This window comes from Nyctereutes procyonoides, unplaced genomic scaffold (genome assembly GCF_905146905.1).
Source record: "Nyctereutes procyonoides isolate TBG_1078 unplaced genomic scaffold, NYPRO_anot_genome, whole genome shotgun sequence".
NCBI classification, from domain to species: Eukaryota; Metazoa; Chordata; class Mammalia; order Carnivora; family Canidae; genus Nyctereutes; species Nyctereutes procyonoides.
Window position 1 is genome coordinate 25,394,444 of NW_026575043.1, and position 13,101 is coordinate 25,407,544.

Consider the following 13,101-nt stretch of genomic DNA (forward strand, 5'->3'; position numbering starts at 1 on the left):
TCAGCTAAATTGGATGCTTCACTGATAATATACAGAGATAGTAGTGTTTCTTTTTAGAAAAAAGAAATAGCAGGTGTTTACACTGTCATTTACTCCCAGTTTAACTGAAACTACTGGAGTTCTCTGATATTCCCAATCCGTTTATTGTATAATATAGATATAAAAAGAAATTAATAAAATCTAGTTGAGATATTATTTCAAAAAATCTAAGAAACCATATATATGAACATCAACATCTAATTGCCTACTGATGAGTTTTGGATTTAATTCTCACTATTACTGTTTTAACATCTTAGATTTTCCTACCTTTTGAGGCTGGTAGGGCGGAGGGATAAGGTCAGATATCTAGCAGACGTTTCCACTCCTGAAATGCTTCTGTGCACGTGCTATTCCATACTGTATGCTCTTATTTTACTGATTTACATCCTGGATATTTAGAAGTTTGTATGGTGCCCTCTGGTGGCTTCAGAGCGCAGTGTTAAATACGGAGGCACTGTAGCTTCCCTGAGTTCTGGGGTCCTTTTGGTGAGAAAGCGCCTCCGATCCTATGCAGGTGTCCTCTGTTCGGTTGCTGCCCCCAGGGTCTTGAGAACTGAAGCACACAGTAAGGACAGCGCCTGACTCTAGGGTTTTGCCCAGAGCCGTCAGAGTGGGGGCCCGTGCCCCTGTCGCCCGTCCCACCGGGCTGCTCCCCGCTGCTCCCCGAGGTCTGCGAGGTCTGCGGGGCCGCACAGCCCCCACTCCCTCTCCCCTGCAAGGTCCAGGGGGCGTCCTCTGTGGCCTACCTACAGCAGGTTCCCCTCCTTCAGTGTCACTTGCTCTGAGTGCCCATTTGGTTTTTCATGGCATGTATTCTAGTTATTTGGTTGTTTTTTTTTTTTTTTTTTTTTTTTTTTTTAGTTTGCAATTAATTTATTTCTGGGGTGGTTTTTTTCTTTTTGTTGTTGTTGTTGTGTTTGTTTTGTAAAAAGTCCCAGTTTTGTTGACTGTGACTTGTGTGGTTGTGCCTTCTACCCTTGTAGACCCTTGAGGAGCACTGCCTGTCTCCCCCGCCCCCGCCTCCCTGTCCCCATCACCTAGAGTACACCTGGCACAGTGGAGCCTCGAGCACAGTGGGAGCGGAGATGTTATCATTCATTCAGTGCCTCGCGTGCCATTTGCCAGACAGATCTTCGAGGGTTATTTTCTGGCAATGTCTATGGAAAGTGACTGTAATGACTTTTGCATGGACAATCCTGGACCTCCTACAAATCACTAGTAGTAATATTACACTTTGAACAGGGCTAGACATGTGGAAGATCTAGGAGATGGAGCTCAGAATATATCCTGGAAGTGGTGTTGAAAATAGAAGCTTATGGGGCACCTGCTTTTTAAAAAAAATTTGCTTATTGGCTTTGTCTTTAAACTGTTTAAAAATAAAATTTTCTTGGGGCGCCTGGGTGGCTCAGTCAGGTGTCTGACTCCTGATTTCAGCCCAGGTCATGATCTTGGGGTCGAGCCCCACGTTGGGCTCCAGGCTGAGTGCAGAGCTTGCTTAATTAAGATTCTCTCTCTCAGGACACCTGGGTGGCTCAGTGACCCCAGGGTCCCTGGATCGAGTCCCACGTCGGGCTCCCCACAGGGAGCCTGCTTCTCCCTCTGCCTGTGTCTCTGCCTCTCTCTGTGTGTCTCTCATGAATAAATAAGTAAAATCTTTAAAAAAAAGAAAAAGATTCTCTCTCTCTGTCTGTCTCTCTCTCTCTGCCCTTCCCCCTCCCCGCTCGTGCATGCTTCTTCTCTCTCAAAGCAATGAAATACGAACTTGTTGTATCTGCTCTTTATCAGGTCACTTGCATCTCAGAAGAGTAGAATTTTGAAGAAAAATTCTAGTTACAGCTGGCCTCTGTTGTAGGTGAAGTAGCTGTAGTTGAGAATCTCCAGATTTGCCCACCCTTAAGTGTCGAGTGCAAAACATGCCAAGTGTAAGTTTTGGTGACCAGGAGACTGTTGGCATCTGTTCCCCTTTCAGTGAATACATACGGCAGAGAGTTGGGGCCCTAATACGCTTCTGTTAAATGCCCTGCTGACCGGGGCTTGCTTTTGAATTTTGACATCGTGCCTTTCCTCTTCCCTCAGCCATGCCAGTTTGAGCAGTGCATCGTGCACTCCCTGCAGTCGCTCAAGGGCGTCCTGGAGTGCAAGCCCGGGGAAGCCAGTGTGAGTCGTCCGTCGGGGACCGCGCGGATGGCAGCGGGAAACGGGTCCTCTCGGCCCAGGAGAGCATCTCCCTCGGCCGTTTGCGCGCTGCCCTCCACCTCGCTGCGGTTCCCATCTGGGTTCCCAGCTAGGCCGAGGGAGATCACAGCGTGAGCCGCGGCCGGAGACGCTTTGTCAGCAGCTCCTCACAGCTCCTTTCTCAGGCGGCTCTTTAATCTTCTGCCTTTGAGACAAAGGTCACCCACGCTGGAAGCAGTTTCCCACGTGTGAATTTTTTATGTCAAACTTGATAAACAAAAAGTCCTGTTTTCCTAGTGGAGTCCAAGAACGTCTACCCAAATTCTTCCCTACAGGTCTTTCAACAGCCGAGAACACAAGAGGACGTCTGTCAACTGAGCATCAACATCCTGCAGGTAACGTGCAGAGGCACGATGCGCCGACGCCCGAAGGGAAGCGAGTCACCGTGAACGGCCTCTTAGTGAGAATGTAGGACACGTGGGGAGCGAGCATCCTTTGCTCGTCTTGCCCGAGTCCGTAACATTATGGCAAGTTCAGTAACGAGACAAAGTTGAAGGAAAGATGAATCCCCGCTTGTCCTAGCAGCCCTCCGCTGTCCTTCCCCTTTTTTGGTGCTCCCGTACTTTACGGGGATTTTTGTTGCAGCCCGAATCTAATGAGGTGATCGTCGTTTACCTCGTATCTAGAGCTTGACACTCTTCCATTAGGAATCAGGCCTGGTGCTTTGCGGGAACATGAGCAAACGTGAGCATGTGATGAGCGGCTGAAAGGAGGGAGCAGGTCTTTTTCCCAAAATATAGTCAAGAATGTATAGTTGAATCAGAACACGGTGATTTTAATGTCCTGTCGCTCACGTTATGCACATGGGCATAAAATTCCCAGTGCGTGCATATAGGATATGTCTCCTGTCTCCTGGGACACGCACGTACTCACATGCCACTTCTATGTATTTCTGGGGGGGGAGGTTATTTATGTAAAATTATTGGGGCACCTGGTTGTGTCAGTCGCTCAAGCATCTGGCCCTTGATTTTGGCTCAGATCACGATCGCGGGGCTGTGGGATCGAGCTGTGTCCGGCTCTGGTGCGAGGCGTGGAGGCTGCTGGAGTCTCTCTCGCCCTCTGCCCCGTCCCCCTCCACCTGCACGTGCGTGTGCACATGCTCTCTTAAAAAAAAAAAAAACACACACACACAATTTATGTACAGAAAGTCATTTTTTCTGAAGATTTTATTTATTTATTTGAAAGAGCACAAGCAGAGAGAGCAGCAGGCAGAGGGAGAAGCAGGCCCCCCTCTGAGTAGGGAGCCCGATGCGGGGCTCGAACCCAGCACCCTGGGACCGTGGCCTGGGCCGAAGGCAGACGCTTTGCTGACTCAGCCACCCATGCGCCCCGGGAAATTATTTTTAATGTCCAGATTAGTACCTAAGAGTTCATGTTACTGAAACTTCTTATTTTTGACGTAGATTTTTATATACTGTCTGGAACAGTTGAGCACCAAGCCTGATGCAGATGTAGATACTACACAGTAAGTAGACTGAACCTAGTCTCACTGATGCATTTAGGAGGATTAAAAATATAGCCTGATGTTTGACATGTAGTCTCATACCCTGGGACAATGAGACGGATAAGATAGGTCATGTGTATCAGAATTAATTATGTTTTTACGTATTTGACGTGGATCTTTTTGATAGTTTTTTACCTTCTGAACCCATCTTAGTGTTGCTAGAGACATGCTGAGTAAACTGAACACCTGGTTGGCTTACTAATTATTGAAAGGAACAAGTTTTATGAATAACAAGAATGAAAATTAAAATATAGAACTCCTGGTTGATGACCTTTAGAATTCTGATGTTAGAGAATTAGTAATGTTCTTGTTAACGACTAATTTTCCTAGTAGAATAAAGTCTGGGTCAGGCTGTTATTTGAGCTCCAGAGGACACATCTTGATTCTTAATATTTACAAATTCTGCTAGTAATTCTTTTATAATACCATTGTGTAGGATCTTTTAGTAATGTAACTTATCTGAATGTTATTGAATGATATTTGGCACGTGTCAGTTCTGCGCACTAAAGGGTAATACTCTGACACGGAAAATACTGAAGTAAATGCCTCTTAAGTCTATAATGGGTAATTTGAGAAGTTTTGTACGTTTGGGTTTTCTTGGTGTTGGTTTTTGCCTCTCAGTATATAATACTCCTGCCTCTTGGAGACTTAATAAATATTGATTTGGTTTTATATGTTTAACACAGTCCACCAGTACTTTGTATTGTTAATTCACGGATATTGTTGATTAAATACGTTTTTCTTTCCATATTGCTTTGTTATCACTTCTGTTTCACACACCATTAATTCTATTACATAGTGCTATGTGTTTCTGAACTTTTTTCTTAATTTCATTTTGTCTTAAATTCCACGTACAGTGTTTCATATATATACACACACATATAGCGCAGTGTGCAGTGCGGTGACCCGACAGCTCCGTGCATCACTCGTGTTCATCACAGGTGCCCTCCTTCATCCCCGTCACCTGTGTTACCCAGCCCCCACTCCCTGTGCTCCGGTAATCGTCAGTTCTCTGAAGTTTAGTCTGTTTCTTGGTTGGTCTCTCTCTCTCTCTCTCTTTCTCTTTTTCCCTCTGTTCCTTTGTTTTATTTCCTAAATTACCCATATGGGTGAAATCATATGGTATCTGTTTTTTTTCTGACTGACTTATTTCACTTAGCATAATACTCTCTAGCTTTATCCGCATCCTGGCAAATAGCAAGATTTCACTCTTTTTTGTGGCTGAGTAATAATCCACATATATATATAGGCACACACCACACCTTTATCCGCTTATTAGTTGATGGACACGTGGGCTCTTTCCTTAATTTGACTGTTACTGAAGATGCTGCTATAAAAGCATCATGGGGCGCGCATCCCTCTGAGTCAGCATTTTGTATCCTTTGGGGAAAGACGTCAGCCGCGCACTTGCTGGATCCTTAAGGCACCTGCACACGGTTCTGCAGAGTGGCTGTGCCGATCTGTGTTCCCGCTAACATAGCCCGAGTGTTCCTTTCCCTCCACGCGCTCGCCGACACCCTGGGTTTCTTGAGCACACGCGCAGCCACTGAGCCACCCGGGCGTCCCACCGTGCGTTTCCTGTGTTGGTGTCAGCCGTGCTGACTGGGTGAGGTGGCACCTCGCCGTAGCTTTGATTTGCATTTCCCTGATGGTGAGCGACAGTGAGCATCTCTCCACGTGTCTGTTGGCCGTCCGGGTGTCTGTTCGCGTGTTCTGCTTATTTTTAGATTGGATTATTTGTTCTTTGGGTGTTGAATTTTATGAGTTCTTCATACGTCTTGGATACGGACCCTTTATTGGGTGTGTCATTTGTAAATACCTTCTCCCATCCCATGGGCTGCCTTGTACCTTGTAGGTTTGCTAATTGTTTCCTTCGCTGTGCAAAAGCTTTTTATTTCGATGTAGTCCCAGTGGTTGACTTTTGCTTTTGTTTCCTTTGCATCAGGGAAGTTATCTAGAAAAAATTGCTCCAGCTCGTGTCAAAGGAGTTCCTGCCTGTGTTCTGTACTAGGATTCTTAGGATTTCAGGTCTCACATTTAGGTCTTTAGTGCATTTTGAATTTATTTTTGTTTATGGTATAATGAAGTAGTCCCATTTCTTTCTTTTGAACTTTGCTGCCAAGTTTCCCCAACACCATTTGTTGAAGAGACCGTCCTCTGCGCATTGCATATTCTATCCTGTTTTATTGAAGACTAAGTCACCATATAGTATGGGTTTATTTCTTGGTTTTCTGTTTTGTTCCATTGATCCATGTGTCCATTTTTATGCCACTACCATACTGTCTGGAACACTGCAACTTTGTAATATAATCCACGTCCAGAACTGTGATGCCTCCAGCTTTGCTTTGCTTTTTCAAGATTGCTTTGGCTATTTGGGGTCTTTACGCTTCCATATAAATTTTAGGATTATTTGTTCTAGTTCTGTGAAAAATACTATTGGTATTTTGATAGGGATTGCATTAAAAGTATATTTTGCTTTGGGTAGTATAGACATTTTAACAGTGTTCTTCTAATTCATGAGCATGGAATGTCTTTCCATTTTTTTGTTTGTCTTCTTCCATTTGACTTTTGTAGTTTTCAGAGTATAGATCTTTCACTTGTTTGGTTAGGTTTATTCATAGGTATTTTATTATTTTTGGTGCAATTATAAATGGGATTTTTTTTTTAATTTCTCTTTCTGTTGCTTCATTGTATAGAAATACAGTAGATTTCTGTACATTGATTTTATATCCTGTGACTTTACTGAATTCATTTATTATTTCTAGTAGTTTTTTGGTGGAGTCTTTGGGGTTTTCTATATATTTCTGAACTTTTTTTTCTGTTCCATTCAGTCATATATGTCTTACATCTTTTTGTGTTATTTTAATATTCATCAGTTTTTTATTGTTCAGACTGGTAATTTTATATTGCTTCTCTTTTAAAATGTTATTTGATATTTTCATCTATTTAGTGTTCCATATGAATTCTAAAATCCATTGGTTAGGTTTAAGGAAAAGAATTCCTGCTAAGGGGCGCCTGGGTGACTCAGCGGTCGAGCATCTGCCTTCAACTCAGGTCGTCATCCCGGGGTCCTGGGATCGAGTCCCACATCGGGCTCCCTGCGTGGAGCCTGCTTCTCCCTCTGCCTGTGTCTCTGCCTCTCTCTGTGTCTCTCATGAATAAATAAATAAGATCTTAAAAAAAAAAAGAATTCCTGCTAAAGTGTTTATTATCATCCTGTTATATCACCTAATCAGTAGATTATACTATTTCCTCTTCTGCAATTTTCTGTCTTTGGTCACTTGTTGGTTATTAACTAATTTTCTAACTCTATTGAAAAATTCCTTTGGAGATTCTGAGAGTCAGAAACATTTCAATTAATTTGAGTCGTGCCTAAAAATTAAATTATTGGGTATTTTCCCCTTTGGTGATTTAAAAAAATCTACTTGAGTATTCGGAAGACCCAAAGCAAATATATAGCTTATATTAATAGATAGCCCATGGTGTCTACTTTCTGCTGTTAATTTTTAAATATAAAAAAAACAAAGTTATGTGATTTTTGATCAAAAGGTTTTAAAGTCAAATTTATACAGGGTTCATTGCTTTTTTTTTTTTTGAGTTGTAATAGACATAAAACATTCTTAATTTTAGTATTTTAATTGTTCTCTTACTTGCTTCTATATTTAGTCTTTCCGTTGATGTTTCTTCTCCTGATTTGTTTGGAAGTATCCATGAAGACTTCAGTTTGACTTCTGTACGTAAGATGATACATAGAAAGCTAAACATGTCATTTTAAAACTATATAATGACTTATAAATCAGTCTGAATTACTTTGCTATTGTAATACTGCTGTAGTATACTATCCTGGACTTTGGAGTTATGCTGTAGTTTGTGAAAATTTTAGTAAACGTATAATTTTATATGTATTCCACACTTAAAAACTGTTTAGCTGAAGTTGTAATTAAGTAGTTCCATCTACTCCCTGTATCCTGCTCACAGGTTTGTGAGTGTGAATAGGTGCCCTAGTGGTTCCCAGATGTTTGAAAATTGGAGAGGAAGCAGAAGACAGGTGCACATCTCCCCATATCTTTCTTCTTTAACCAGAGAAGTTCTGCTTTTCTTTATTTTATTTCTGTAAGTTCCCTAATAGCATCTCATTTGAGCATCAAGTTCTGTGGCAAAAACAAAGCCATACCACCTACTATATGTGCACATTTACATCTCTTTTTTTTAAGTATATATGTGTATTTAGGGATAATTCACACACATATTTTATTACATGTATAGATTCAACTCTTGAAATTCAGACCCATCTGTCTTAAAAAAAAATAATAATAAGTCTCTCTGGTTTGTCATTTGCTTGAAGGTTGTATGTATGTGTGTGTGCATACATGTGTGTACGGATAAATGTATGTGTGTCTCTCAAGAAAGAAGACATATGACCTATCTCATTCCCACAATACTATAAGTACAAATTCCTAAATAAGAAATTTGTTATATTAAGGAAAGATTAAGAACTCCGTTTGGGGTTAGGTGTATTGAATGAGTGACGTTCCAGCAGAGATACTTAGTGGGTGATTGGATATACTAGTCAGGACCCCAGGGAAGAAATGTGGACGTAGATTTGCGAATCAGTAATATATAGGTGACCCTTGAGGAATGCAGGGGTTAGCGGCATCAGTGCCCTGTTCACTCGAAAATCTATGTGTAACTTTGACTCCCCTGTAACTTAACAGTATTCTGTTGAGGAAAGCCTTACCGATAACCGGCAATTAACACATTCTGTACATTATTATGATGTGCTGTATGTATTACAATAAAGCAAGTTAGAGAAAGTAAATGTTACTAAAATGATAAGAGAAAATACATTTATAGTAGTGTACCGTATTTGTTGAAAAGAAAATTTGTGTGTAAGTGGACCAGTGCAGTTTGAACCACTGTGTTGTTCAAGGGTCACCTTAAAAGCAATAGAAGGCCTGGGAGTGGATGAGCATACTAGGAAAAATACTAGTAGAATGAGAGGGGGGCCAAATATTTAAAATTTCACTGAGGATACTAGTATTTAAGGGATGGCCAGAAGGAAGGAGCCTCAAAATTCCCCAAAAAGAATAATCAGAGAGAGAGAGAGAGAGAGAAGAAAATCCAGGTGGAGCAGGGTTCCTGAGAGAGATGGGAAAGAACATTTAAACAAAGGAATATGTAACGGTATCACGGCCTGGTAGAAGATCAGGTGGGGTCAGGTGAAGACTAGCGCCTCTGGGCTTGGCAGCTGGGTGTTCGGGGTGATGTAGGAGAAACAGCAGCGGGTTGCCAATGGGCGGTCCCTATGCCTTGGGCACGGGTCGACTAGGAGCGGAGGGGGTCGATGTAGAGCTTAAACCATTCTCTCCACTGTGAACATAGAAAGAATAGCAGAGAGGGACACAGGCTGGAGGAAAGAACTTCCTAAATTGAGGAGGGCCTTAAGAGCTGCTGGGCCAGCTGGGCCTTTTTTCTCTGCCCTTTAGAACGAGCCTAATTTCTACAGGACCATCTTTTCCATTTGGAAATGTTCCTTGTGTGAGCTCGGAATCTTCCTTCCTCTTAGCTAACACCTTAAATCTTTCCAGCGTTTCCTAGTGGAGGGGCAGTGGTTCTCCTCTCAGCCCACCGGTGTCCTTGCGAGGGTGGAGAGGGTGGAGCACAGGGCGGGGCTGTGGCCCCGGCAACTGGGAAGCAGCCAAAGGGTGCATTAGGTTAGTCTCCATCGACTCACCGTGCCCATATGTCAGCCACACCCCGGCTGCTTCATACTTGCTTCTGCTGTTCCAGGATCGTATCTCTCCTATTTTATTCCTTAAAATTGTTCATTTGATGCCAAATTCAGTTCGTATGTTCTCTGCATTTGGATGATATCGCTTTAGATTTGGCCCAGATTATTGAGATCGTCTTGTTCTATAATCCAGCAAAGAGGCGGTTATGGCCCAGGTTTGGAGTCAGGGGACACTAGTTTGCTTCCTGGTTGTCTTCTTACTAACTAAATAATCTTGAGCATGTCATTGGGGGTGTCTAATTTTCTGGACAAAATTGGAATGGTAGTGCCTACATCTCAGAGATTCTGTGAGAAATAATTGAAGCAATGCATAACTGGCGAGTACTGCCTTGGATAGGTGGAGTTGTTATTTTCGAACATGCATATTTATCTAAGTTGTTAGTAAGCTTTTAATTAATCATTCAAGTTTAAGAATTTGGTTATGGTAGCATTCAATTATTCTTCCCATTTTCACTTCTTCTGATTGGTTAGATTTCAGGAGAAAAATGCACTTACAAGAGTAAGACTTAAGATCACTCAAGTTATTTTTCATTTGGGGAAAAAAAACAAACAAACATGCAGATCACAAGGAGAATAATCAAAGAGATTTCCCAGCCTGGCCTGTGTGTCTATGAAGTGCTGCTTAATGCTTTCTTTTTGGTTCTCACTGGCCATTTATTCACAAAATGTGAAGGAATTATGCATACCATAATCCCTTTTCATTGTTTTATCATTTATTTTCCATGCATAGATTAATTCAAGGCCATTCACAACCTTTTGTTTGTTCGAAGGTACTTTAATAACTCCTTGCCCTTTAATTATATTTGTTGGCCAAAAAAAAACCAAAAACAAAACAAAACAAAACAAAACAAAACAAAATAAACATTGAATGGGCCATACTCTGCCAGCAATAAAGAAAATAATATTTTAAATAAAAAAAATTATTAAGTTTTAAAATTTTTGATGGAGCTAAATGAAATTATTGGGGCTTGGCAATTGGGTTCAGAGTGTAACTCAAGACAGGTATCTCTCTATTTATTTTTCACATTTATTATATTGACTTTAACGTAGATCATGTACAAAACAGTAAGCAAAATACGGTTGAAAATTTTTCCTGGAAAGTAGTTTTGCCTTAGTGTTTAGTCAGAGGATCTTAAATCAAGGCTCTAAATTAGTCACTGTTGTTCTGGAGAATGCTCTCACACTGAGGGAGCACGGGAAAAGTGTTTTTGGTGAGCCACAGCCGCAGTGATAACGGCCATTCCTGGAATTCTGTTTACAAAAATAGTTCTTCTGAACTCTAAAATGATGTTTATTCATCATTCCTGGGGTCTGGCAGTTGTAATGAGAAATCACTTTAAAGCTGGCTAGAACCCCGGAGAACACAGACTATGGGGCTCTAGCCCCTTGGTGACTTGATGCTGTGGGGGGGTCCCCTCGCCTCTGTCCATCACTCCCCGTAAGAGGAAAACTATTCTACATAAAAGACATCTGTGAAGGCCCAGTTTTGGGAGGAACCCATCACGTGGATGGCATTATAACTCTTTTTCAAGTCATGAAAAATTTATGAATGATTTTCTATGAATTTTTGCGGGTTTTTTTTTGTGGTTATTTTAAAACATGCATTTTTGAGGCTTTTTTCTGCTACAAAAAATATTAACCAGTAAAGTAGAACCCCTTTCATAAGAACAACAGCCGATCAGACCTTACTAATGAACTGGTTTTCCTTATGGATATTAAAATGCAAAGGCACCATTAGTTGACTCTTCTGTGCATTATGTAATGACAAGCAATTAGTAAATTATGGAATTATATTGTTTCTCTCTATATTATTATTGGGGAAAAAAGGAGCCAAGAAAAACAAAACATTGAATATTGATAGTAAATATGAAGAAATTGTAGTTAAATTTAACAAACGATAACTGTTACCCAGTTTGTTACCATAAGTGTAATTTTCTAAACCTTTGTTTTGGCTTTTAGGAACAGAGACTTTTGATAGTCCTAAGTAACTGCTGCTACCTAGAACGTCACACCTTCCTAAATATAGCGGAACATTTTGAAAAGCATAACTTCCAGGGAATAGAGAAAATAACACAGGTAAGCGAATTATGTTATATGAACAGGTTGGTGGTTTTACAAATTTAGTTTCCAAGCTATTTTCTTAGTACACTCTCTCTTTTGCTTGTCCTATATTTTTTTTTCTTCTTATCCCCCCCACAGCCATATACTTTGCCCATCTTCACCCCACCCTGACTCTGAATGGTTCTTGCCCTTCTTATAACTCCCCTTAAATCTATTAATTTAATCTCTTCTTTTCTCTAGGTCAAAGCTTTCTCAAGGCAAAAGCTGATTTACTCCCTACCCAGGCTGCTGAAAGGAAGGCAGAGAGATAGGAAGAAAGGCATCAAACCCAAATCTTTAAGAATCATCTCAGATTTGTTTCCTCTTAGGTTAAAGCTTTGACTTTAGAGCCAAGAGCAGACTCCCTGAGCCTGCAGTAAACCTCCCCCTGCTTATTCACACCTCTTCTTCCTCTCCCCCTTTCCCGATGACCACAGGAGGCTTTTGCTTTTTTGCTGCTTGGGCAAGGGCACAGTTGCTCCAGCACAGAGACACAGACACACACAAGACTGGCATAGAACCGCTATCGGGTGCTCAGTAACTTACCTGGAAACTACTGCTCTCCACTCTCTAATCCACGAACGTAGCAAAGTTAGACAAAAATGAATGCTGTATAAATCAACAGATTTTTTTTTAGATGTTATACTTTGTTGTTTATATTTTTTCAAGTAAGCAGAAAAGGAAAAAAGAACCAACTTCTGCTTACTTGAAAAATGAAATGACCTTCTTATTAAGGGTTGGTTGGTTCTTGGGCAAAGGTTTATCAGATTTCTAAGTAAAACTAAGCTAGAACCACTTTTACAGTTTTCTCAGTGCAGAAAATAAGAAAGATAATGATCTTGTTAATCTTGTAATCAAAAAGTACTGTTGATGGATTGCATATTTTTACAAATGATAGTTACAGTTTGTGAACTAGAAATGGATTTTTTTTCTTCAAAGAATGAAAATGTCAAAGTGGGTGGCTCTGTCTTGTTTTCCTGCCTTTTCGTAAAGATTAATCATCCTGATGAGAAATGTTATGACTTAAGGCTGTAAGGCCAAATGTTGAGTTTATTTCCAGATATTTTTGTGTTGAGAATTGCAAGGTGCTCTCCTGCAGTAAAGAATTAGTATTTGTAGAAAGTGAACACTTTGTTTTTGTGTGGTAACAGTAGTAGTGACACAAATTTATTTATTGGGCAGGGTTTTTATCATTTAAAAAATAAATGATTAGGAATTGCGTATAACAGAAGCAATAAGTTTGGTTTTCTTTAGGTTTTTACAAAGTTAGGAATAGTAACTACTGCTTCAGTTGACAGGATAAAGAAATAAAATGAAGTTGACAGACAAGTAGGCTGAGATACCCTTCCTAGTCTTGTTAAATCTTTTTTCAAAGATTTATTTATATATTTGAGAAAGAGATGGGGGGAGGGGGAGGGAGAGAAAGTCTCAA

At 40.8% G+C, this 13,101-nt stretch overlaps 1 protein-coding gene across 6 annotated transcripts in view; it reads left to right on the forward strand.

Moving 5' to 3' along the window:
- Positions 1–13,101, forward strand: part of EXOC2 (exocyst complex component 2) — a 225,791-nt gene that overhangs the window by 141,281 nt on the left and 71,409 nt on the right. For all 6 annotated transcript variants that reach the window (XM_055322773.1, XM_055322774.1, XM_055322775.1 and 3 more), the window contains 5 exons: positions 2,116–2,196; positions 2,550–2,609; positions 3,678–3,739; positions 7,445–7,511; positions 11,529–11,645. In XM_055322773.1, the coding sequence (XP_055178748.1) occupies positions 2,116–2,196; positions 2,550–2,609; positions 3,678–3,739; positions 7,445–7,511; positions 11,529–11,645 (387 nt within the window). The remainder of the gene's footprint in view (positions 1–2,115; positions 2,197–2,549; positions 2,610–3,677; positions 3,740–7,444; positions 7,512–11,528; positions 11,646–13,101) is intronic.